Below are 27,074 nucleotides of genomic sequence, written 5' to 3'. Positions count from 1 at the left end.
GCTATATATTAAACTACACCTATCAACTAAGATGACCTTTACTTAAACTTCTGGATGACCGGCTCTGTGCGGGTAGATAAGGCCTTTATCTGAGTCCCCACGTGTGTCGGCTGGAAATAGTCAGGTTCGTCTCTGCTGCGGCTCGTCCCTCACTCATAGCGATTGCGGGTCTTGACCTTGGCTGGTCGTTATGCTGCAGTCAGTGTGGGCACAGGCCGGACCCAAAAGAGACCGATCCCGAGTGCGCAGGGCTCCTTATCCTTCTCTTTCTTTCGTGCCCTTTTGGGCGGGGTTAACTTGGGGTCCAATGGATCGGTAGAGTCTCAATCACTCTGATCGATACCGGCCAATTAGGGGTGGGTACATTGATGGCTGGGCTGGTCCTCGTCGTTATTGTTCCAAGTGTTTATGCCTTTCCAAATAAGGGGGAGCGGCACCGGGGAGTCTGCTACTGTTGCTATTCCTTGATTTGAGTCCATTATCCTGGGGAAATCGGTGATTGACCTTTAACAGGTGCAAGTTTCAGTTCGGTCTGGTTTTTCCTTTGCACAATACACTGTGCACTGTCTGTGTCCCAGCTTGACCACAATTCCCATTACCCCTTGCAGGCGGCCATTTTAGATGGCCTCACCGTCCCTTAGTTATTCTCTTGCTCTTAGTGTACTGGATTTTACCTGTCAGTTTTTTTGTATCCTTTCTATTGCTTTTCTAATTCTCATTTTTACTTCACCCCTGGACTTTCTATACTCCTCGGCTTTCTACAGTATTAAATTTTTTGTTCCTGTCATAAACTTTTTCTTGCGCTGTATGTTTGTGGTTAATCTAGTGAGCATGAGATTTAGAAGAACCTCCTTTTTTCTTTGTTGGGATAATGTCTACACTGTTCCCTTAGAATCTCGCTCTTGAATGCCTCCCACTGACATTTTTCTGTTCTCGTAGCTGTATTCAGTCAACTTTTGCAAATTCAGGCAGCATGTAGCACAGTGCTTAGCACTGGATCTACAACACTGAGGACCCGTGTTCGAATCCTGGCCCTGTGTCACTGCCCGTGTGGAGTTTGTACATTCACCCCGTGTCTGCGTAGGTGCCCCCCCCCCCCCCCCCCCACAAGCCTAAGATGTGCTGTTTAGTTGGATTGGCCACGCTAAATTGCCCCTTAATAGAATAATAGAATTTACAGTGCAGAAGGAGGCCATTCGGTCCATCGAGTCTGCACCAGCCCTTGAAAAGATCACCCTACCCAAGCCCACACCTCCATCCTATCCCCTTAATCCAGTAACTCCATCTACTGTTTTTGGACACCAGGGCAATTTCCCTCCTCACAGTTGTAATTGATTATTTAACCAATAATGCTACACACCCGCATTTCCTATCCCCCCCTCTTCCTGCCTGAAAACTCTTCATCAGGAATGATGAACTGCCATTGTCACCATTCTTTAATCCAAGTTTCGTTTATAGTGATGATATCATACTACTGTACCATGTTTCTATCCGTGCTATCAGCTCATTTATTTTATTTGCTATAATCCTTACATTTATGTACATGCACCTTTTGACACTGCCAAATTCCTGTGCTGTACAGTTTTTAACATGTCCGCCTTCTGACACTGCTAAATTCCTGTGCTGTACACTGTTTAACATGTCCTCCTTCTGTTTTTGAGCCAGTCACTCATTTCTTATCTCCCGTACCCTGCTCTGCATTTGCCCTCAGGTTCCCATTCCTGGGCCAATCCAGTTTAAAACCTGTTATGTGACTATTGGTGGAGCAAACTGTAGCAAGCTGTGAAATTGAAGTGTTATTCAAGCCATGCAGATTTATTGGACCAGATTTGCTCTGTTAGTATTATCTCACTCTGGGGGTGATTCTCTGGCTTTGTCGTGCTCTCGCTTGAGCGAATCAAGGCCAGTGATAAGCAGGAAAATGAGAACCTGCTAGAAGTCAAACAGTTTGCAATGCGACGATGTAGACGAGATTTAGTGTACCCAATAATTTTTTTCCAACTAAAAGGCAATTTAGCGTGGCCAGTTCACCTACCCTGCACCTCTTTAGACCGTGAGGGTGAGATCCACGCAGACATGGGGAGAATGTGCAAACTCCACACAGACAGCGACCTGGGGCCAGGATTGAACCGGGTCCTTGGTGCCGTGAGGCAACAGCAGGAACCACTGCTCCACAGTGCCGCCAGTTAATTTCCAATTAAATGTAAATATTTGCTTCTTGAATACACAAGAGGAGCCATAGCCAGCCGCATATCATATTTCACTTTTGTCATCAAGGTTCTTGCATTCGCATGTCAAATTAAAGTGTGAGCCTGAACTCCCACTAGCACCAAACCTTCCCAAGATTTCAAATAATTTTACTCAGCAAAAGTATGTATTTTATGGGAAAGAAAACCTCTTGTCCAACAGCTCTTCAAGATCGAACATCCTTCTGACCAAGATCATTTTCCATTACTTTCTTATAGCTCAAGATTCAGTTCTTGCTACTCAGCTCAAATTTCTAACATCTGAAATTACATGAGTTCAAATGCAACAGAAGCTAAGAACTACTATTTAAATGTTGCATTTTGTAATTTGTACCTTCATTAACATTAAAACAGACAAGCATGGAAACGCTGTTTTGGAAGTCAGAATATCTGTGCTGGTAACTTCATTTTGACACTTTTTTAAAAGTGGATTTCTCTTTTTCAGATTTACGATTGTGCAGTCACAATGGCAACTTTTATAGAGTTCATTCAGCAGAATGAAGATCGGGATGGAGTCCGGTTAAGCTGGAATGTTTGGCCGTCAAGCCGTTTGGAAGCAACCCGAATGGTTGTTCCCTTGGGTACCTTGTTTACACCTTTAAAAGAGCGACCTGACTTGCCACCAATTCAATATGAACCTGTGCTTTGCAGTCGAGCAACCTGCCGCGCAGTTTTGAATCCATTATGGTAAGCCAGGAATACAAGAGCAAAAGAACTGACCAAAGTATTTGTTATAAACTGTCAATAAAGACTTCACAAATTTTGTTTTGGTAAAAAGGATTGAAATTCATTTCTAAACATTTCTTTCAAGATCCTTGCAATTTGAGTAAGTAAAGCTGAATAGGGAGAAATTGCAAATTCTGGAAATGCTGCCTTTCGGACTTGAAACCATATTGCTGTACTTTGTCGCTGGATCCAAATCCTGGAGCTTCCTTCCTAACAGCACCATGTTCCCACAACAAAAGGACTGTAGTGGTTCAAGAGGGCAGCTCATCGCCAACTTCTCAAGGACAATTGGGGATGGGCAATAAATGCAGGCATAGCCAGCGACCCCCACGTCCCCTAAATGAATAAAAATTAAAAAAAGACAAGTTAACAATTTGAGCATGTACCTTCTGAGCACAATGTTTTAATAAATTCATATACTTAAGTTTATAATCTAGTAATTCAGGCTTGCTTTAACACAACTTGGCACCTCAACAATGGCTGTTAGGTTGAACTGATGATGACTTGTTGAATAAATGGATAATATGGTGAGGCACTGAGCCGTACACAACCAGAAAGGTCCAATATTTGACCCCTAATCTTAGCTAATGTTCTCCTACTAGGGAGGTGGTAAAGTGGAAAGTGTTCCCACTTCGCACACGAGTTGGAAATTTGCACCTGTGGATTTTGCATGATGACCTTGATGGCAATTTGGTATTCTGACATGCTGTGTTAGCTTACACCAGCAGAATTGGCATTCGGGTCAAGTTATGGTGTGATCCTATTAGAGCTATACCCTGTATGAGTCATTGCCTTAAGGAGAGAAAATTAGCGATGGCTACTGATTTGTGAAAAAGTTTTAGATAAAACTGACTCCATTTATAAATTGAGTAAGGCTATGGTTGAATAAGCTTTACTGATTTTTTTTTTCCTAACTGATTTGTATTTGCTTTCAGCCAAGTAGATTACAAAGCAAAACTGTGGGCTTGTAATTTCTGCTATCAGAGAAATCAGGTAAGATGTACTTTATGGTTGTTAGTATGATAGTTTGCTACACTATCTGTTAAAAAAAAAAATTATAACATGAATATATCATAGAACATAGAACATACAGTGCAGAAGGAGGCCATTTGGCCCATCGATTCTGCACCAACGCACTTAAGCTCTCACTTCCACCCTATCCCCGTAACCCAATAACCCCTCCTAACGTTTTTTGGTCACTAAGGGCAATTTATCATGTCCAATCCACCTAACCTGCATGTCTTTGGACTGTGGGAGGAAACCGGAGCACCCGGAGGAAACCCACACAGACACTGGAAGAACGTGCAGACTCTGCACAGACAGTGACCCAGCAGGGAATTGAACCTGGGAACCTGGCGCTGTGAAGCCACATTGCTAATCACTTGTGCTGAGATAAATATCATATGGGAAGTGTTAATGATATGAATCTAACCCTTGATAATGTCCTAATTACTGGAAAAATATGATTTTAGATCCATGTGTTATTCAACCATTTTATTGGAGAGTAGGAACATAGGAACAGGAGTTTGGTGCTTGAGTTAGTTCTATTGCTATTCAATCAGCTCATAACTGATCTGGACCAAACCCCATATTCCTTAGATTTTGGTTAATCAAAGGTATCCTTCAGGTCAAATTTAAGCATAACAATGGATTCAGCATCGCTTCTATCCCCCTTTGTGTGTAAGAGTGTTTCCTAATTTCACTCCTGACAGATCTGGTTCTGATTTCTTTTGTGCCCCATTTATTCTAAGAGTTTCAAATCAATGGCAATAGTTTCCCTCTATCAGTTCCCCTTAATATCTTGAAAACTTTGATCAAATCGCCCCTCAACTATTTAAATTCCAGGGGATGCAACCCCTAATTTGTATCATCTCTCCTCTTAATTTGGGAGTCCAGGCATGATTTTGGTACATTGACACTGCACTCCCTCCAAGACCAACATATCCGTCCAAAGGTATGGCACTGAGAACTGATGGTCGCAGTAGCCCAGATGTGATCTAGCCACTGCTTTGTACAGCCGGAATTAGACATTTATGTCATTCTTCGTTTAAAATTACTTTCTTCTATCCTTTTTTGGTTCAAAATGGATGACCTCACATTTTCCTACATTTAGGTTCAAAGTGAATGACCTCACATTTTCCGACATTTAAATCTATTTGTCAGAGTTTTGTCCATTCATTTCGATATCTATTGATATCTTTATTATTTTCCACTTACAATGAAATTTATCTTGTGTCATTAGCAAATGTGGACAGTTCACTTTCTTTCTTATCATTATTGACTGCTGTCAATAGCTGAGGTCTCAACACTGATCCCTCTGGCACTAGTCACCTCCAGTCACATCTTGCCCATTATCCCTATTGTTTGTTTCCTGCTGCTAAGCCACTTGCTTTAGCTGATTAATCATTTGCCTTTGATTCTATGAGATTCGGCTTCAGATAACAGTATCCTCTGCTTCTCATGTTTTCTGCCCAAAGGCAGGTCCAACCCACCGCACAAGATCTCCATGGGCAGGACAAGAATGCAGATCCCGAACCCACTCCAGCCAGAATGGTGATTGAACCTGTACTGTTGGCACCAATCTGATTCACACTGGCCATCCAACCAGCTGAGTAAACTGGTCCCCCAAGGAGACCCGAGTTGCTGTGCCAAAGTACAATTGTACACGCAGGTTGTAGCCTGGAGCTATGGATAGCGATGATAAAGGCTCCAATTTCTTCCATCACATGGCTGACCAGGAATATCTCCCTCTCTTACTGCCTGCCACTGGCATATGTTGGAAGGAATTACAAGTTGATATTGAACTGGTTTGGCTGCGTTATGAACCGTGGTCATCAAGTCCTTGAACCCGGAGCTTCTGGCTCAGAGGCAGGGATGCCACCCACATGCCACAATGCCACCTAGTCTTTTCTTCTAAGGACCAGTGCCTTCTGGAAGTTCATTTAATGATATCCATCAGCATTCCCTATCTAACACTTTTATAAAATTCAATCCGGTTCATCAGGGATGACACAAATAGCATTGACAAATCCATGTTGGCTATTTTCTGTTCAGCTGAAAAGTTTCAAGGTTTTCAGTGATCCAAACCTTAATTATAGACTCCAGTAATTTAACAACAACAGATGTTAAGCTAACTTTAAATTCCCTGGTTTCCCACTCCCACCTTTCTAAAGTAAAAGTGTGACATGAGGGCAGTTTCTAACCTAAAGAAACAGTCCTGGAATCAAGAGAACATTGGAGGATTGTATGTTGGGCATAAACCATGTTCCGCAATTCATTCAAATTGTATTTTGTACTCCATTCACCTGTCAAAGCACCATGCACCCGAACCTGTCTTCTAATGTTTCACATACATGGTTTAAATTTTTCTTTCCTGGTTTAAATGGGCTGGTTTAGCTCACTGGATTATTCAGCTGGTTTGTGATGTAGAACAAGTCCAGCAGCACGGGTTGAATTCCTGTACCAGCTTATCCGAGCAGGCGCCCGAATATGGTGACCAGGGGCTTTTCACAGTAAATTCATACTTGTGACAATAAAAGATTATTATTATTATGAATAATTACATTCTTCAGTTTTCTCTTTGCCCTTAGTACCTAAAGCAGTTTTTAACTGTTACTCTACTCTCTTTCCCTTGTGTTTGTTTTTGTTTATTATTTATATAATTTTTTTCCATCACTATCCTCTTGCCAGTTTGAAGTCCTTGCACCTGCTCTGTTTATTCCTCCCTCATATCAACGTAGTTCAGGTGGAACCCATGCCTAATCCGCTTATCGTTTCTCTAGTTTGTTGTACAGAATACAGCGTATCTCCGTGTTCTTCAAACTTTTTTTCCGGGGACCCATTTTTACCAACCGGCCGACCTTCGCGACCCACGCCGGCCGACCTTCGCGACCCACGCCGGCCGACCTGCGCGACCCACGCCGGCCGACCTGCGCGGCCCACGCCGGCCGACCTGCGCGGCCCACGCCGGCCGACCTGCGCGGCCCACGCCGGCCGACCTGCGCGGCCCACGCCGGCCGACCTGCGCGGCCCACGTCGGCCGACCTGCGCAACCCACCATTTTCTCTTGCCTTGTTTGCTACTGACAAAAATGGAGGAAATGGTTTTGAGTCCCTTTGGCCCTCGTACACGCTCCTCCAATGGAACCTGTTGGATGAAGGTGCAGCCTTCTGGTGTCAGAAAGTATGGAGTCTCCATCTGTCCAAAGTTCTGAATTTTGTTCCTGTAAAATTTTATCAAATAAAACCCCCCCGAACTTGTAAAAAGAATAAAATGAACAAAATAAATGAAAAAATAAAAATTAAATGAATAAAACCACTACAGAACTTGTAAAACAAAAAGCTGCAACCGTTTAAAAAAAAAAATAGCGGCTGCACTGCGCATGCATGCCCGATTAAATGCGCATGTGCGCTGATCACCGTGTGCACATGCGCAATGCAGCCAAATTTTTTTTTAACCATGTTCGCGGCCGCTTGCAGCCGACGTTATGAAAAGCCGGCTGCTGCACGTGGATTTACGCGATCGGGAGCGCCGCGGACAACGGCTCCGCGACCCTCCCGACACCCGCCCGTAACCCACCTGCCGGTCGTGCTACCGACTTTGAAGAACACTGGTGTATCTTACTGGGTCAAAAACTCACTAAGTGAGTGAAAGAGATGTTTTGCATGGAAGAGATGGTTTTTATCTGTAATTTTAAAAATACCTATTTTGATGCAATTTCTTTATTTAAAACACAGTTTCCTCCTTCCTATTCTGGGATATCTGAGATGAACCAACCAGCAGAGCTTTTACCGCAGTTTTCCACAATTGAATATGTAGTCCAGGTAGGACTGTTAAATCACAATTTATACTCGGTGATTGTACTGTTGGAAAATTGCTGAATTAAAAATCACTGGAAGGAAAGCTAATGTCTCCAATCCAAAACTGTTAAGTTAACTTGTGGTGCTGTGCCTCAACTTCTTTATGTGATTTGATACATTTAATTACTAGTTTCATTTTTATTTGCCCCACCTTCAGAGATTATGCAATATGTCTGTTATTTTGCAATTGCTTAACTAGAACTATTTAAAATGTCTTATCTCTTTCAATGCAATTAAACTTTACAATACCAGTGTAATACTAGTGGTGTGTGTTAACCCTGTTCAGATCAATTTGCTGAATAACTTTACACCTCGGAGCTATGAGACTTCATTTTGTCTTCTAGACAGCAGTGTTGAATGGCTGGATAGTCCAGGAGCAAGCAGTCCCAACCAATTATAATGGCGAAACTTAATTAGCGTGAAACTTGATAACTTCCTGATGAAAAAGGGCCGGGGAGGTGCTGATCCGCCATTAAAATCCAGTGAATGGCCCTTGGTCCATAGCAACTGATCCCAAGGGGAACCCGGGTCATGGGGAGGTGGTGGGTGTTGGGGTACAGGGAAGAGAAATGGGGTGAGGAATGTCAAGGGTGGGGCAAATACCTGTTTTTTGTCTTGACCACAAGGAAACCTTTTTTTAAACTTGCTGGGCCTTTCTGACCCTGGCTGCTGTTCCCCGCTTCTTCCCCACCCGGAGGCTGGGGAATAGCAACTGTGTGTAAAGAGGATCCCATTGTTTCAGGGTGGGTGTTCTTGACACCTGCAATTTAAAATTTCACATCTTTCGCACATCTCCCCACTTCTGTTTCACTGGACCTCACTGGGTTCCCCCGGCGCAGGCTGTTCGAATTGACCACACAGTGGAATGTGAATGCCGCGGGAGAAACATCACTACCATTAGCAGCTGTTGATAGATGCCAATGTGAAGAGAACCAAAGGAGAGAGGCTGGTAAACATAAGCAATAAGAAATAAAAACTTGCAAGATAGAGGAAGAAAAATGTTGTATGGAGATACAGAATGAGGAGCTATCATAAAATACTACAGCAAGGACCAACATCATGTGAAAACCTAAGCTGAGGAAATAAAGACAGAAAAACAAACAAAGATTGAAAGAGACTGAGTTTCAGATGCTGGTATCAAATATTGGCCAAAGAAATTACAGAGAAAGTTAAATTGAATTAGTGTAAATTTAAGGAGAAAATGTGATGCAGATTCTTTGAGACAATTCCAGGGTTTTGATAATTGATGAGTAGAAATTGCAAAACCAGTTGCAGAATTAATTGCACTGTGACCTTGGTGTAATTCAAGTCGGTCAGTCATTTTGAATTTCAAACCTTTACAAAACTAATTCTTCCCCACATCCCCAAACATTGGGAAGTACCTTTCGGGGCAGTGCTGAAGAAAAAAAATCCTTATTTATTTCATAAACAACTGTGTATAAAATTTATATAAATTGTTTGTCCCCATGTTTGTGAATTCTGATTTTTAAAATAATGTGGACCTGGCATTATTTGATAGCTGTGCACTAACATAACTGATAGCATGTCAAATAATGCAAAATAGAAGATAATTTCTATCTCACTTTAAAGCTGGAACACAGAGTTCTTGGAGAGTTGAAGGGTTTGAGGGCACAGATGTAGGTTACATGGACTTGCAAGATTACAATTTTTGAGTTTTAATGATGTCAAATTGGAAACAAAAGTTTGAGCATGCATGAACATCATTAGAATGTTGAAATTGATTTACTTAGATTGGCTGTTAATTTTTCAAAACAAAGGAACAGATGGTATAACTTTTATCTTTAATTTTATTGTTGGGCTATATTCCACTTTCTGCTGTGCATTGAGTGCCAAAAGTTAACCCAATAAGTTTGTTAGTAAACAGGAATCTTAAAATTTACGTCATAATGTGCCTAGAACCTTCAAGTTTTTCAGAAAATATGCACAATTGATCATTTAAATCTGTATTGAGCAAAGCTTATTTTTTCTCTTCAACAGCGTGGCCCTCAAATGCCTTTAATCTTTCTTTATGTTGTGGATACTTGCATGGAAGATGAAGATCTGCAGGCCTTGAAAGAATCCATGCAAATGTCCTTGAGCCTTTTGCCGCCTACAGCTTTGGTTGGTCTCATTACATTTGGCAGAATGGTGCAAGTTCATGAGCTTGGTTGTGAGGGTATTTCCAAGAGTTATGTCTTCAGAGGCACAAAAGACCTAACAGCAAAGCAGCTACAGGTAAGTACTCGTGTTGGTGTGAAAAAATGTTATGCGCTCGTGACTTTAAATCCTCATTATATGTTTGAAACTAACTTTTGAAATTAAACTTCAAGATTTATTTGAAAATTAAAAGTAGAGACATTGTTTGTTGGAAGAACATAGTAATGGCAGAACATTTGTCAATACCTCATTGGTAATTGTGGAACTGGAGGAATAGAGACTCAAATGGTGGGTCTATATCAATCATAAATACAAGAAAAAAATAACAATTGTTGACTTAACTGTGACAGGTTCTGTTGTAACGGAGAGGTGGCGCACAATGGTATTGCCACTTGACTGGTAATCCAGAGACATAGGGTAATGCTCTGTGGACCCGGGTTCAAATCCCACCACAGCAGATGAAATTAAACAAGGATCATGAAACCATTGTCATAAAAATTTGCCTTGTTCATTAATGTCCTTTGGGGAAGGAAACCTGCCGTATGTGACTCAAGACCCACAAATGTGATTGACTCTTAAATGCCCTCTTAAATGGCGACTCCAGTTGTATTTAACCGCTACAAAACTGGACAGACAACCCGGCATTGACTTAGACACCTGTAGACCCTGCAAAGTCCTCCTTCGTAATATTTGTGGGCTTGTGCCAAAATGGGGACAGCTGTCTTCCAGACTATCAAGCAATGGCCTGACATAGTCATGCTTGCCGAATATATTTTATCGATAATGTCCCAGACACCATCACTGTTCCTGGGTATGTCCTGCCCTGTGGATGGGGCTCTTCGATGTCCATCACCAAAAGTAGCTTGGTAATGCCATCACAGACTGAGCTGGTTGGGTCCAAAAGGACATAGCTGCTAGACTGGGACTGTGGCAGGTGGTGAGGGAATCAACAAGAAGGAAAAATAACCACAACCTGCCTGCCGCAGATGCATCTGTCCATGACCGTATCGGTAGGAGTGACTACCACACAGTCCTTGAGCTTACCCACCATCGTATTGTATGACACTACCATCTTGCTAAATGAGATAGATGTCAAACAGATATAGCAGCTCCATGGCATCCATGGGGCACTGTGGGCCATCAACAGCAGTAGAATTGTATTCATCCACAATCTATAACCTCATGGCCCAGCGTATCCCCCACTCTACCATTGCTAACAAGCCAGGGGATCAATATCTGGTTCAATGAAGAGTGCAGGAGGCATCGAATCATAGAATTTACATTGCTGATGGAGGCCATTCAGCCCATCGAGTCTGCACCGGCCCTTGGAAAGAGCACCCTACCTTTTTTGTTTATAAATGTTTTTATTCAGTTTTCATATTTTATATTGAACAAATTACAAATTGTTAGGAGAGAAAAAGAACAAAAAAAAACAAACAAACACGCAAAAATTAACATACATATTTACAGGTAAGCATCTTCGTAGTGGTAACTGCGCCCGCCCCCCCCCCCCCCCCCTCAACATGTTTATTTAGTTTGGTTTTGGGCCTTAGCTAGCCATCGAACCCCCGTACCGAACCTGTAGCCCCCCCCCCCCTCCCGCCACCTTCCCCCGACTATTCTTCCTCTTGTACATTGGCCACAAATAGGTCCCGGAACAGTTGCATGAATGGCTCCCACGTTCTGTGGAAGCCGTCGTCCGACCCTCGGATGGCAAATTTGATTTTCTCCATTTGGAGAGATTCCGAGAGGTCGGACAGCCAGTCCGCAGCTCTGGGCGGTGCTGCTGACCGCCAGCCAAACAGGATTCTACGGCGGGCGATCAGGGAGGCAAAGGCAAGGGCGTCCGCCCTCCTCCCCAGGAATAGATCTGGCTGTTCTGAAACCCCGAAGACCGCCACTATCGGGCATGGCTCCACCCTCACTCCCACCACTTTGGACATAACCTCGAAGAAGGCTGTCCAGTACTCCACGAGTCTGGGGCAAGACCAGAACATGTGGGCGTGGTTGGCCGGGCCTCTTTGGCACCGTTCACATCTGTCTTCCACCTCCGGGAAGAACCTACTCATACGGGTTCTTGTTAAGTGGGCTCTATGTACCACTTTTAGTTGCGTCAGGCTGAGCCTTGCGCACGTGGAGGTGGAGGTGACCCTATGCAGTGCTTCGCTCCAGAGTCCCCACCCTATCTCCATCCCCAGGTCGTCCTCCCATTTCCTCCTTGTTGCGTCCAGTACGGTGTCGTCCCTATCTACCAGTCGGTCATACATGTCACTACAGTTCCCTTTCTCTAGGATACTTGCGTCCAGTAGGTCTTCCAGTAGTGTCTGTCGTGGCGGTTGTGGGTACGTCCTTGTCTCCTTTCGTAGGAAGTTTTTGAGCTGCAGGTACCGTAGCTCGTTCCCCCCAGCTAGCTGAAATTTCTCTGTCAGTTCGTCCAGTGTTGCGATCCTGTCGTCCGTGTATAGGTCCCTGACTGTCAGTGTCCCCCCGTCCTGCCTCCACCTTTTGAAGGTGGCGTCAGTCAGTGCTGGTGTGAACCTATGGTTGTTGCAGATGGGAGCCCTGTTCGACATTTTGGTCAGGCGAAATTGCTGCCGCAGTTGGTTCCAGGATTGGTGGGTGGCTGTCACCACTGGGCTGGTGGAGTGTTTTTTGGGTGGGGATGGGAGTGCTGCCGTGGCGAGGGCCCGAAGGGAGGTTCCCATGCAGGAGGCCTCCTCCGCACGCACCCACTCAGCTTCTGGCTCCTGGATCCATCCCCTTACTCGCTCGGCTGTTGCTGCCCAGTGGTAGAATTGTAGATTCGGGAGGGCTAACCCTCCCCTGGTTTTTGTTTTTTGTAAGACCTTCTTTGGGATCCTAGCATTTTTACCCCCCCATACGAACGCCATGATGAGTTTGTCCAGCGCTTTGAAAAAGGCCTTGGAGATGTAGATCGGAATGGATCTAAACAGGAAGAGGAACCTGGGCAGTACGTTCATTTTGATCGTCTGAACTCTCCCCGCGAGGGAGAGCGGGAGTGTGTTCCATCTTTGCAGGTCCTTTTTAACTTCCTCCGTCAGGCTGGTGAGGTTCCATTTGTGGATCCCTTTCCAGTCATGGGCTATTTGGATCCCCAGGTAGCGGAATTTATGTCGGGCTTGATTGAACGGCAGCCCCTTTAGTGCTGCCCCCCCCCCCCCTTGCGGGTGTACTGGGAAGATCTCACTTTTGCTCATGTTGAGTTTTTAGCCCGAGAAGGCTCCAAACTCTTTCAGGAGCGCGATGATTCCGTCCATGCTGCTTTGTGGGTCCGAGATATAGAGGAGCAGATCATCCGCATAGAGTGAGACTCTGTGCTCTCTACCTCCCCTTCGGATCCCCCTCCAATTTTTTGCTGCCCTGAGCGCGATTGCTAGCGGTTCAATTGCTAGTGCGAACAGCAGCGGGGACAGTGGGCATCCTTGTCTGGTGCCCCTGTGCAGCTGGAAGTATTGGGAGTTGGTATTGTTGGTCTGTACACTCGCCATGGGAGCGTTGTACAGGAGCTTTACCCAAGCGGTGAACCCTGTTCCAAGCCCGAACCGCTCCAGTACCTCTATGAGGTATTTCCACTCGACTCTGTCGAAGGCCTTTTCTGCGTCCAGGGAGACGATCACCTCTTGTGTTCTCTCCCCGGAGGGGGTCATTATCACGTTCAGCAGGTGCCTGATGTTCGCGGTAAGCTGTCTACCTTTGACAAAGCCCGTCTGGTCCTCTGTGACCACCTCAGGTACACAGTCTTCTAGCCTCTTGGCTAGGATTTTGGCCAGTATTTTGGCGTCTGCATTCAGCAGAGATATGGGTCTGTATGACCCACATTCCGTTGGGTCTTTGTCTTTCTTAGGTATCAGCGAGATTGAGGCCTGTGCTAACGTGGGTGGCAATGTGCCCCTAGCTAGCGAGTCTGTGAACATCTCCCGCAGGTGCGGGGCCAGCGCTGTCGCAAATTTTTTGTAGAAGTCCGCCGGGAATCCGTCCGGTCCCGGCGCCTTCCCCGCCTGCATGGAGCTAATGCTGTCCATGATCTCTCCCAGTGCTAGTGGTGCTTCCAGATCCCGTTTTCTGCCCTCTCCCACAACTGGTATGTCCAGTCCGTCAAGAAACCGGTTCATCCCAGCCTTCCCCGTTGGGGGCTCTGAGGTGTACAGCTCTTGGTAGAAGGCCTTGAAGGTTTTGTTAATCCTCTCTGGTTCTGTTTCCAACGTGCCTCTGGTATCTCTGATTTGCGCAATTTCTCTGCTGGCTGCCTGCTTTCTCAGCTGGTGGGCCAACAGGCGGCTGGCTTTGTCTCCGTGTTCGTATAGGGCCCCGCGTGCCTGGCGGAGTTGGTGTACTGCTTTCCTGGTGGAGAGCAGGTCAAAGTTCCTTTGTAATTCTTTCCTCTCCGCCAGGAGTTCTACGGTCGGGGCCTCGGAGTATTTATGGTCTACCTCCAGTATGGAGTCGACCAGCTTCTGCCTAGCCACCCTTTCCTCCCTATCTCTTTGCGCTTTGTAGGCTATGATTTCCCCTCTTAGTACGGCCTTAAGCGCTTCCCAGAACGTGGAGGGTGAGACCTCCCCGTTTTGGTTGATCTCAGTGTACTCCGCTATGGCCCGCGCTATCCTTTCGCTGAAGGCCTTGTCAGCTAGTAAGGCACCGTCCAACCTCCATTTGGGGCGCTGGGCCCTTCCCGTCTCTAGCCGCACATCCATGTAGTGTGGAGCGTGGTCTGATATCACAATTGCGGAGTATTCCACCTTGTCTATCTCTGGAAGCACCGTTTTCCCCACCACAAAGAAGTCAATTCTGGTGTACACGTTGTGTACTGGGGAGAAGAAAGAGAATTCTTTCTCCCCCGGGTGGGCGAATCTCCAGGGGTCTACTGCTCCCATCTGCTCCATATAGTGACTGAGTTCCCTTGCCATGTTTGAGGTTTTCCCCGTTCTGGGGTTTGATCTGTCCGTCGTTGGGTCCTGTACACAGTTGAAGTCCCCCCCCATGATTAGTCGGTGCGTCGCTATGTCCGGGATTTCTGCCATGGTCTTTTGGATGAAGCTCGTGTCGTCCCAGTTGGGCGCATACACGTTAACTAGGACTACCGGCGCCCCATCCAGGGCCCCGCTGACCATGACATACCGTCCCCCTGGGTCCGTAACCGTCTTTGTCGCCCTAAACATTGTCCTCTTGCCAATCAGGATCGCCACCCCCCTGGCCCTTGCCCCATAACAGGAATGATAGGTTTGTCCCACCCAGCCCTTTCTTACCCGCAGTTGGTCCTGCTCCCTCAAGTGCGTCTCTTGGAGGAAGACTATGTCGGCCCTCATGTTTCTAAGGTGGGTGAGGACTCTAGATCTCTTCACTGGGCCATTAAGTCCCCTTACGTTCCAGGTGACTATTCTGGTGGGGGGCTTCTGCCCCCTTGCTCCTGTGGGGTTAACCATATTTGTCCGGTGGACGCGCCCCTGCCCTCTGGGGTTTCCCTTTGTTAGGGGGCCGTCCAGGATGTCCACTATCACTGCTCTCCCCATGCGGTCGGGTCCCTGCGCTCCGGGGTTCCCCCTTGTCCCGGGGACACCCGCCATGGCCGTCCACTGTGTGTCCGCCACGCGGGTAGTCCCCTGCACTCCGGGGGGCCCCTTCACCCACAGACCGTACTGGGTGGGTGTTTGCAGCAGTTCCCTGTTTCGAGCCCTTGTCTGTGGCACTTTGTGGCCCTTTTCCCTTTCTGGCCTCTTTTGTCCCTTCGTCCCTGCATTTCCCCCCCCTGGTCTCTCGCCCCCCGAGTGCCCCCCCCCCCCCCCGCTCTATCCCTTTCGGGGATACCCCTGTGTACCCCTCCATTGCCCCTCTCTCCCCCATTCCTGTCCCCATTTGCTCTCCCACCTTTGATGGGTGATCCCCCCCCTCCCCTGCCTGGCGCCTTCCCCCCTGTTGGGGGTGCGCTGCGGCCCTGCTCTGTTGCGCGCCCCCTTCGCTAGCTTTCCCGCTAGCACGGTGGCTCCCCGCTCGGAGGTTGCTGTCCCCCTTCCCCTCTCCCCTCTCCAGTACTCCCGTTCCCTCGTGCCGGGGCCTGGCCTCCCACCTGGAGCGGGCCCTTGGGCATTGGGTTGTTTTTCCTGGGTGTTCCTGCCAGGGGGGAGGGGGCTGGCTTTGCCTCGCCCCTCCCCACCCCCCCGTCGGCATGACGTATCTCCTTGCCATGGGCCCCTCGTCCCTACTTCCCATGGCGTTTTTCCAGCCCGTGCTCCTCAACGAATCTATTCGCCTCGGCAGGGGCTGTAAAGAAATATTCCTTGTGTTGGTATGTGACCCAGAGTTTTGCTGGGTACAGCATACCAAAACGTACTTTGTTCTTATAGAGAGCTGCTTTCGCTCTGTTGAACTCCGCCCGTCTCTTAGCTATGTCCGCTCCAAAATCCTCGTAGATTCGGATGGCGTGCCCGTCCCAATTGCAGGCTCTATTCTCCTTGGCCCAGCGCAGGATTGTCTCCCTATCCCGGTACCGGTGCAGTCTGGCTATAACTGCTCTCGGTTTTTCCCCTTCCTTGGGCTTCGGGCGCAGTGACCGATGAGCTCTGTCCATTTCCGGTGGGGTGGGAAAAGTTTCCCGCCCCACTAAGGAGCCCAGCATCGCAGCCACGAATGTTGTGGGATTTCTACCCTCTATCCCCTCTGGCAGGCCCACTATCTTAATGTTTTGCCTTCTCGAGCTGATCTCCTGGTCGTCTACCCTGCCCTTCAGGCTCCCCTGTGTTGCACTCAGTTTCGCCATTTCCCTCTCCAGGGACATGACCCGGTTGCTCACGTCAGTCGCTGCCTTCTCCAGCTCTTTAATGGTTGCCCCTTGGGCTTCCAGTATCTTCCCTTGGGCATCCACTTTCTCCTCCATTCTGGTCAGAGCCTGCTGCACCCCTGACATGGCCCTGGTCACTACTGCCTGTGCTGCGGCCTCTGTGTCTGCTTTTAACTCTGCCTTGATTGCCTGCAGCTGCTCCCTCACCACCTCGGCAATGGCTTCCTTCCAATTCACGCCCCCCTCTAACCCCAGGGGAGAGGTTGCCCGCCCGTCCAGCTCTTTTGGATGCGGCGATACATTCTTCCCACTGCTTCGCGTGTTGACTCGTTCGCCCAAGCTGGTTTGCCCTTTGCCCCGTCTACCTCCGGTGCCCCCTTTCTCTTGGGTCCCTTCTAGCATTTTTTTCTCCCCCTTCCCCTTCATCGTTTCTTCTCTCCTTGTTCTTCTTTTCCCCCTTTTCCGCACCCTATTTTAATTTTATTTATTAATATATATATATATATATATATATATATATATATAAAAAAATATATGTATATATTTTTTTTTTTAAATGAAAAATTTATTTCCCCCCTTCTTTCCTTTACCCCTTTATTTCACCCCTTTTCTCTTTACCAATTTTCTTTTGGGTTTTTATTTTAAAAAAAGAACAGAAATATAAGTCTCTTTTTTCTTTTGTTTTCTCTCTCCACTCGCCCAGGAGAGAGAGAGAGAGTCCCTTTGTCCTTGCCACGTGGTGGTCACTGCAGTTGGGGGGAGGGGGAGGGGCGAGTGGGCCGGGGCCCGCTGCTGGTTGGGGGGGGGGGGGTGGTGTCCCCGCTGCTGGTTGGGGGGGGTTGGTGTCCCCGCTGCTGGTTGGGGGGGGGGGGGGGTTGGTGTCCCCGCTGCTGGTTGGGGGGGGGGGGGGTTGGTGTCCCCGCTGCTGGTTGGGGGGGGGGGGGGGTTGGTGTCCCCGCTGCTGGTTGGGGGGGGGGGGGGGTTTGGTGTCCCCGCTGCTGGTTGGGGGTTGGTGTCCCCGCTGCTGGTTGGGGGGGGGGGGGGTTGGTGTCCCCGCTGCTGGTTGGGGGGGGGGGTTGGTGTCCCCGCTGCTGGTTGGGGGGGGGGGGGGGTTGGTGTCCCCGCTGCTGGTTGGGGGGGGGGGATGGTGTCCCCGCTGCTGGTGTCCCCGCTGCTGGTTGGGGGGGGGGGGGTGGTGTCCCGCTGCTGGTTGGGGGGTGGGTCCCCGCTGCTGGTTTGGGGGGGGGGGGGGGAAAGAGGGCCCGCCGCTGCCGCTCCGTTCCCGGCCCGCGTGGGGGGGGGGGGGGGGGGGGGAAGAGGGGTTGGACCTGCCGCTGCTGGGCCTCCCTGTCGCCGTTGCTCCTCGCCTCCGCCGCCGCCCGCTCCTCCTCAGCTGCCGCCCGCTCCTCCTCCGCTTCTCCTCCGCTGCCGCCCGCCGCTGCCGCCCGCTCCTCCTCCATTGTCGCCCGCTCCTCCGCCGTTGCCGCCCGCTCCTCCTCCGCCGTTGCCGCCCGCTCCTCCTCCGCCGTCCGGCCTGTCGGGGGGGTTCCTTCCTGGCGCTTGCGGGAGCCCCTCTCCTTGCGACCTCCTCGCTCGCCGCCCGGAAGTCGAGTCCAAGAGCACCCTACCTAAGCCCACACCTCCACCCTCCCTGTAACCCCACCTAACCATTGTTTTTTTTTTTTTTTGGACACTATGGTCAATTTACCTTCGTCAATCCACCTAACCTGCACATGTTTGGACTGTGGGAGGAAACCGGAACACTCAGAGAAAACCCACACAGACACTGGGAGAATATGCAGACTCCGCACAGACAGTGATCAAAGCCGGGAATTGAACCTGGGACCCGGTGGCTGTGAAGCAACTGTGCTAACCACTATGCTGCCGTGCATGCCAGGAGCAACACCAGGCAAACAAAACAATGAGGTGTCAACCTGGTGAAGCTATAACACAGGACTACTTGCGTGCCAAGCAGCATAAGCAGATTAAGACAGAGCTAAGCTATCCCACAACCAACGGATCAGATTTAAGCTCTGCAGTCCTGCTACATCCAGCCTTGAATGTTGGTGGGCGATTTTAAAAAACTCACAGTGAAGCGGTCCTGTGCGATGTGGAAAATCATGGAAGCGTCTGTTGTCCCTGGTGCGGGTTGTACCAGCTGCAGCTCCTGGCTAACCGAATTTCAGAGCTCGAGCTGAGGGTGGATTCACTATGCAACATTCGAGATGCTGAGCAAGTCCTGGATAACATGTTCAATGAGGTGGTCACACCACAGGTGACGATTGGACAGGCAGAAGGGCACGGTGACCACCAGGCATCCCCCTTTCCAATAGATCTACCATTTTGAATACTATTGGAGGAAATGTGCAGGGGAAAGCAGTGGCAGCCAACTTCTTTGCTCCATGGGTGGGTCTGCTGCATAAGAGGGAAGCAGGAAGAACAGTAGGGCTATAGTGGTAGAGGACGCAATTGCAAGAGGAACATACAGGCGTGTTTGCGGCCACAAAAGTGTGGACTGGGGAAGACACTTTTAGGTAAATCTGTAACAGAATAGTAGGACGCATTCAAGAAGCAAATAGGGAGAATACAGGGCCAGCATGTTCCAATAAAGAAAAATGGTGGGACCACCAAATCCAGTGAACGCTGGATATCGAGGGATACACAGCATGGGATAAAAATACAAAGGAAGGCTTTTGTTAGCTATCGAGGGCTCTTAACAGCAAAGCCCTCGAGGGGTATAGAATGTGTAAGATGAGCCAAAAAGGAAATTAGGAGAGTAAAAAGGGGACATGAAAAGATACCGGCAGGTAAAATAAAGGAAAATCCTAAGTAGGTTTACAAGTACATTAAGGGTAAAAGAATAACTAGAGTAGGGCCACAGTGGGAATGTGTGTATAGAGCCAGAGGGCGTAGGTAGGATTCTAAATGAATACTTTGTGTTGATGTTCACTAGTGAGAGGGACAGTGTGGGTATGGGACTGTGATAAAATTAAAGAAATTAACATAGACAGAGAGGAAGTTCTGAGTGGAATGGCAGGCGTAAAGGAGACAAATATCCGGGGCCAGATGAAATGTACCCAGGCTGTTGAGTGAGGCAAGGGAGGAAATAGCAGGGGTACTGATACTAATTTTCAATTCCACTCTGGCCACAGGGGAGGTATTGGAAGGGTGGAGGATAGCCAATGTGGTACCATAATTAAAGAAGGGAAACTACAGACCAGTCAGTCCAACCTCAGTGGTGGAGAAACTATTGGAGCAATTCTGAGAGACAGAATTAACCTGAATTATTAACCTGAATTATTAATCTGAATTTGGAGAGGCAGGGATTAATCAAGAACAGTCAGTATGGTTTTTTTAAGAGGTCATGTCCGACCAACTCAATTGAATGTTTTGAAGAGGTGACCAGGTGCGTAGATGAGGACAATGCATTTGACTTGGTCTACTTGGACTTCAAAGCTTTTGATGCGGTCCCACATGGGAGACTGATAGCGAAGGTAAAAGCCGTGGGATCCAAGGAAATTTGGCAAATTGGATCAATAATTGGCTGAGTGGCAGAAAGCAGAGATTGATAGTCAAGGGGTGTTTTTCTGACTGGAAGCCGGTGAGATCATTGTTGGGCCCTTTGTTTGTGGCTTACATAAATGATTTAGATGTAGGGGTGATCAGTAAGTTTGCGGATAATAAAGAAATTGGTTGGTGATAAAAATTTAGGACATAGCCTTCGATTGCAGAATAACCTTTGATTGCAGGAGGATAAATACAGGCTGGTCAGATAAGCTGATCAGTGGCAAATGGAATTCAATCCAGATAAGTGTGAGGTGATGCGCTTAGGCAGGACAAACAAGGCAAGGGAAGCATGATAAACGGCAGGACCTTGGGAAGCACAGAGAATCAGCGGGACCTTGATGTGATTGTACACACACGGTCCCTTAAAATAGCAGGGCAGGTGAATAAAGTGGTTAAGAAGGCACATGGGGCGGCATGGCAGCAGAGTGGTCAACACTTGCAATATCCAGGCTTGGGATGAAAAGTGACAAATAATTTTCGTGCCACACAAATGCCAGGCAATGACCATTCCAACAAGATGGATTTAACATCACCCCATGACATTTAATGGCATTACCATCACTGAAATCCCCCACTGTCAACATCTTGGGAGTTACTCTTGGTGAGAAACTGAATTGGACCAGCCATATAAATACCGTGGCTACTAGAGCAGGTTAAAGGCTAGGAATTCCATGCCAAATAACTCACCACTGTGACTCCCCAAAGCATGTCCACCATCTGCAAGGCATAAGTCAGGATTGGAATAAAATACTCTCCACTTGTCTGGATGAGTGCAGCTCCAACAACACTCTCTTGAAGCTTGACATCAGCCAGGACAAAGCAGCCCACTTGATTGCTATCCCTTCCACAGACATTCAGTCGGTCCACCATTGACGAACTGTGGCAGCTGTGTCCACCAACAAGATGCACTACAGGAACTCTGGAAGGTTCCTTAGGCAGCACCTTCCAGACCCTTAACCACTACTATCTAGACCGACAAGAGCAGCAGATACCTGGGAACACCACCCCTGGGCGCTTCCCTCCGAATCACTCCCCATCCTGACTTGTAAATATATCACCGTTCCTTCATTGTTGCTGGGTCAAAATCCTGGAACTTCCTCCATAACAGCATTGTTGGTGTAACTGCACCTCTGAGACTTTAGCGGTTTAAGCAGACAGCTCATCACCACCTTCTCTACCGGAACTAGGGATGGGCTATAAATGCTGGTCTAGCCAATGGCAACCACCTCCTGTAAAATCATTTTCAAGTTAATTATAAACTTTATTATCATTTTGACACTTTAAATTTGATTACTACATGCTGAGAGAGAATTTATTTTGTTACTTGTTCCTTTCTGATAATTTCTTTGGTAGAAGGGTTCAAAATTGATGATGAGGAAGTGTTGAATAGACTGTTTGCACAAGTTGATGGGGCACTGGAACCAGATCAGATGCTTCCAAGGGGGGTTGGCATGGTAGCGCAGTGGTTATCACTGCTGCCTCACGGCACGAAGTACCTGGGCTTGGCCCCGGGTCACTGTCCGTGTGGTGTTTGCACATTCACCTCGTGTCTGTGTAGGTCTCACCCCCACAACCCAAAGTTGTGCAGGGTATGTGGTTTGGCAACGCTTAATTGGAAAAAAGAATTTGGTACTCTAAATTTAAAAAAAGAGATGCATTCAAGGATATTGAAGGAAGTGAGAATGGAAATTGCACGGGCCCTGATCTTTCAATCTTCTCTACACTAAGGGAAGGTGCCAGATGATGGGAGAATTGCACATGTTACGTCCCTGTTGAAAAAAGCTGCAAGGATAGCCCGAGCATTTACAGACCAGTCAGTTTAACATCCATTGTGGGTGTGGTGAATTATACTGTATTGTAATTCACACTGTATTGCATTGCATTATATTATGTCCTTGTGGGTTCTGTATGTGAGCCGTTGCGCGGCTCTGCCCATAGGGGGCGATGAGGAGCTTATACAGGGCTCCACCCTTGGCCCCTCCCACTACCAGAAGTATAAGGTGCTGCAGCCGTAAGCCTGCTCTCAGTTCCTCTGGTCGCAGGCAGGCTCAGTTGTAAGACTATTAAAACCACAGTTTACTTTCAATCGTGTCTCTAGTGAATTGATGGTCACATCAATAGGCAACCTTCTAGAAACAATTATTCGGGATATGATTAGTAGTCACATGGAAAAATGTGGGTTGGTTAGGAAGAGCCAGTATGGATTTCTAAAGGGGAAATTATGTTTAGCTAACTTGCTGTAGTTTTTGCAGGACATAACAGAAAAGGTTGCCAAGGGTAATGCTGTTAATGTGGTGTGCATGGACTTTCAGAAGGCATTCGATACAGTGCCGCACAACAGACTCACAACGGACTTGTGAGAGAAGATGTAGCTCATGGAATAAAAGGCACACTAACGACAAAATTGGTGATTCATAGGAAGCAGAGAGTAACGGTTAATGGATATTTTTCAGTCTGGAAGAAGGTTTATAGTGGTGTTCCTCAGGTCGATATTGGCACCTTTGCTTTTCCTGATGTAGATCTTGGCGTGCAAGGGGAAATTTCAAAGTTTGCAGATGACACAAAACTTGGAAGTATTGTAAACTGTGAAAGAGGGTAGTGTAGAACCTCAAAAGGACATAGTCAGGCGGAGTGGCATGATAGGTGGCAGAGGATGTTCAATGCAGAGAAGTGTGAGGTGGTGAGTTTTGATAGGAAGAACATGGAGAGACAATATCAAATGAAGGGTAAAATTCTTGAGGTGTGCAGGAGCAAAGGGACCTGGGTGTATTTGTGCATAGATCATTGAAGGTGGCAGACAGATGGAGAGAATAGTTAATAAAGCCTATAGTATTCTAGGCTCTATCAATAGGGGCATAGAGTACATCAGCAAGGAGGTATGTTGAACTTGTATAAGACCCTAGTTAGAGCTCAGTTGAAATATTGTGTACAGTTCTGGGTGCCACATGAGAGGAAACATGAATGCATTGGGGAGAGTGCAAATATTTACGAGAATAGTTCCAGGGAAGTGAACCTTCAGTTATGAGGTTAGATTGGAGAGGTTAGACTGCTCTCCTTGAAGAGAAGAAGGCCGAGAGGAGATTTGATAGAGATGTTCAAAATTATGAGGGGGCTGGACAGAATAGATGGGGAGAAACTGTTCCCACCCATAAAAGAATCAAGAATGAGAGGGCACCGATTTGAAGTGATTTACAAAAGAAGAAAATATGACGAGCTTTTTCACAGAGCGAATGATTCGGGTCCTGAATGCACTGCCTGGCACGTTGAATAGAGGCATTCTCCAGGGCATTAAGTCATGATGCACGTTTGGAAAGCTGATGCAGACACAATGTGCCCAATAGCGGCCTCCTGTGCCATAAAATTCTGAGAGTCTGTGAAGTCAGTGAATGTGTATTGCTATCTGATGTGTGAAATTTAATTCAAAAAGATAAAAGTCCAAGATTTCCTGCAATGTTGTTTAGCTTGCCATACTCTCCAAGTGATGTTGTTTTGTGCACCATTGCTAACTTACACCAAACATTCCAGAGAAACAAATTCAAATAATCCACAACAAGCATAGTGGCAAATCAAAAGGTGCAACAAATGTAAAATTCCATTGAATTATGTGCGACACTACTCCATATTTGTTGGATGGAACTGACTTATGATTCTAGAATAGAGTATTGGTTTGCAATAATGTGATTGTGTCATTGTACAGGGGCAGCACGGTGGCACAGTGGTTAGCACTGCTGCCTCACAGCTCCAAGGACCCGGGTTCAATTCCGGCCTTGGGTGACTGTGTGGAGTATGCGCTTTCTCCCCATGTCTGCGTGGGTTTCCTCCTGGTGCTCCGGTTTCCTTCCACAGTCACAGAGATGTGTAGATTAGGTGGATTGACCATGTTAAATTGCCCCTTAGTGTCCAAAGGTTAGCTGGGGTTATTGGGTTACGGGGCTAGGGTGGGAGGAGTGGCCTTACGTAGGGTGCTCTTTCCAAGGGTCAGTGCAAACTCGATGATGGGCTGAATGGCCTCCTTCTGCACTGTAAATTCTTGTACCTAACTAAATGCTGAAATGGCAATAGAAAACAGTATAGTGCGACTTGTTTTCAAATTCTGCATCCAAGATATGTGCAAGTGAGTTATGGTAATATGAGGTACATATGGGTGATGTTTCAACCAGCCATTACAAAGACTTCTGAACCACCTGTGCAGTATGGGCAGCACAGTGGTTAGCACTGCTGTTTCACAGCTCCAAGGTCCCAGGTTCGATTCCCGGCTTGTGTCTGCATGGGTTTCATTCGGGTGCTCCGGTTTCCTTCCACAAGTCCCAAAAGGCGTGCTGTTAGGTAATTTGGACATTCTGAATTCTCCCTCCCGTGTACCCGAACGGGTGGAGGACTGAGGGCCTTTTCACAATAACTTTCTTGCAGTGTTAATGTAAGCCTACTTGTGACAGATTGATATTATTATTAGCATCTGAGGCACAAAACGAACAACACACTCCCTGGATTTCTTATATTTTTTTAAAGCTAAATCCGGGATAGAGAATATAAATGATGCCTTTTCTAGTTTAAAAAAAATATAGTTTCAACTGATAAAAATATTGTTTTTGTACTTTTTGATCACTTTACAAGGAAAATGTATTTGCATAGGACTAATGTTCCAGAATTTCATGCAAATTTACAGCATTGAAATCTACTTCCGCATGACTTTTTTGTACTAATATAGATATAGCATTTGTTCAGTGGAAGAGTGGACACTAGTTCTGCTTTCATGATTGATGGCTTTAATTTGCACTTGTTAATTCTGTTAATAGGATATGCTGGGCTTAACTAAACCATTAGCCACCCAAGCAAGTCGTGGACCGCAGGTTCAGCAGCCACCTCCATCCAACAGGTAAACTTTCACCTTAAATATGTGACATTACTGTAAAAGTAATGGCCTAGATTTTACATTTGCGAAGGCAGCAAAACTGTCTGCGTTCACCATCCTGACATCAACTTCAGGTGTTTGTGCAGGCACAGTTAAAACCACTGAAATTCCTAACTTTTTGGTGATTCCCAATCCTTAGTTCAATCTCTAAAAATTTATAGTGCAACATAATTATTGCGTTTTACTTTCTGGTTTTCTGTCGGAGAATTCTTCAATGAGATTGGCTGCTTAACCTGCTTGATGAAATCACTGTTACAGGAAAACTGTAACAGAGGCTGTTACGGGGCTGGTTTAGCTCACTCAGCTAAATCTCTGGCTTTTAAAGCAGACCAAGCAGGCCAGCAGCACGGTTCGATTCCCGTACCAGCCTCCCCGGACAGGCGCCGGAATGTGGCGACTAGGGGCTTTTCACAGTAACTTCATTGAAGCCTACTCGTGACAATAAGCGATTTTCATTTCATTTCATTTGGTGCCAAATTCACATTAAACTTGAAAGGTACTTAATTGAGCTTGACAGGGATCACAATGTCTTTGTGGACAACTTTCTTTGAGGTCAGTGGCAAATACAGTTGCTTCACCACTGACTGCAAGATCAGGCAATTAACTTATTGCACGAGAAAGCAAACATTTTAGTTGCCACTGGCATATTTTAAATGTGATTTTCGAAATACGTTTTGTGATCACTGAAATAATAACTTGGTGAAGAAGCAACTTTTAAGTAAAAGAACCATTTTTAGGATCGGGGCAATTGTTTGGGTGTTACTTGTAAGGAAGTGATAGTTTCATATTTTGCATGATCAGAGTAACTGGCCTATTTCAAAAAATAGTGCTCCGGAAGCTACTGATTCAAAACAAGCCTGTTGGACTTTAACCTGGTGTTGTAAGACATCTTAGTATTTCAAAAAAGTACAAGTTTAATTTCAAACAAAAGGTGTGACATCTGTTCTCCATAATATCCTGTATAATTTAAGAAGGACAAATATTTGTAGTTACTTTTCTATATTTTTAATTTTGAAGATTTAGTAATGTTTGATACACACCCAATATAATGTTGCAATTATTGATGGGAAGCCATTGGAACAGCAGACTCCTCTTAAGATCTGATTTGAATCCAACTAAGACAGGTAGGATTTTGCATGAAGTGAATTTGGGTATTCACCATGCAGCTTTGAGCGAGCCTGGGTTCACAGGACAAAACCATGCATAAATTGTTAAATCCTAAGGATAGCTTATGTGGGGAGTGACATATTAACTAAGATTCTCTTGGTTATTTCCTGTTCTTGGGTTTTTTTTAAATGTTATTTTTAAAATGCCAACGACTGTGATTTTAATAGCACCAGCTGGGAATTGAACATTACGTTTTAGAGAATGCACACAACTGCTGAGTTAGTTCATGCTAAATTCGACATTTCATTTTTTATGTATGAGAATTTTCATTTTAAGATATTCAGATTGCAAGTAAAATGACATTCAATAAAATTAGTGAGAAAGAGCAAGTAGCTCCAATGATTTGAGTAGAATATAAATTTCATTCCAAAATTATACTTTTGAGTGCTGTTAAATTGTAAACCATTCTGATCAATATTTTTGAGAATTTTGGCCCTGCCACAGTGTTGGTGAAGCTCCCCAAAGTGGGCAATACAGTGATAATATTTGAGGATGAAGTGACAATTAGTTGAAAGATTTTTTAAAAATTTGTAAAACAGATTGTAGAGACTGTACATTTTTGGTTATGTACCTTCCAAATTACTAAGGATGTTATTATTAAAACATGTATCGATTTCTATTTTAAGCACCCAATGCCACTATCA

General features: G+C 46.3%; 2 protein-coding genes across 3 annotated transcripts in view; one reads left to right on the top strand and one right to left on the bottom strand.

The window, feature by feature from the left end:
• sec23a (Sec23 homolog A, coat complex II component) overlaps nucleotides 1-27,074 on the top strand; it is a 151,234-nt gene that overhangs the window by 38,593 nt on the left and 85,567 nt on the right. Inside the window, exons 2-6 of the mRNA XM_038780953.1 lie at nucleotides 2,692-2,933; nucleotides 3,908-3,965; nucleotides 7,709-7,795; nucleotides 9,830-10,066; nucleotides 25,148-25,227. Coding sequence (XP_038636881.1) covers nucleotides 2,713-2,933; nucleotides 3,908-3,965; nucleotides 7,709-7,795; nucleotides 9,830-10,066; nucleotides 25,148-25,227 — 683 coding nt within the window. The 5' untranslated portion in view covers nucleotides 2,692-2,712. The remainder of the gene's footprint in view (nucleotides 1-2,691; nucleotides 2,934-3,907; nucleotides 3,966-7,708; nucleotides 7,796-9,829; nucleotides 10,067-25,147; nucleotides 25,228-27,074) is intronic.
• The window catches only part of LOC119955092 (histamine H2 receptor), a 95,482-nt gene that overhangs the window by 2,282 nt on the left and 66,126 nt on the right, over nucleotides 1-27,074 (bottom strand). The window contains exon 2 of one of the 2 annotated variants that reach the window (XM_038780982.1): nucleotides 2,944-3,308. The exons of the other annotated variant lie outside the window; for it this stretch is intronic. Within the exon in view, the coding sequence (XP_038636910.1) occupies nucleotides 3,040-3,308 (269 nt within the window). The 3' untranslated portion in view covers nucleotides 2,944-3,039. Of the gene's footprint in view, nucleotides 1-2,943; nucleotides 3,309-27,074 lie in introns of those variants that run through there. 2 annotated transcript variants of the gene reach the window in all.

Source organism: Scyliorhinus canicula, chromosome 2, assembly GCF_902713615.1.
Source record: "Scyliorhinus canicula chromosome 2, sScyCan1.1, whole genome shotgun sequence".
NCBI classification, from domain to species: domain Eukaryota; kingdom Metazoa; phylum Chordata; class Chondrichthyes; order Carcharhiniformes; family Scyliorhinidae; genus Scyliorhinus; species Scyliorhinus canicula.
Note: the sequence above shows the minus strand (reverse complement) of the source record. Positions and strands in the feature narration are given on the sequence as shown.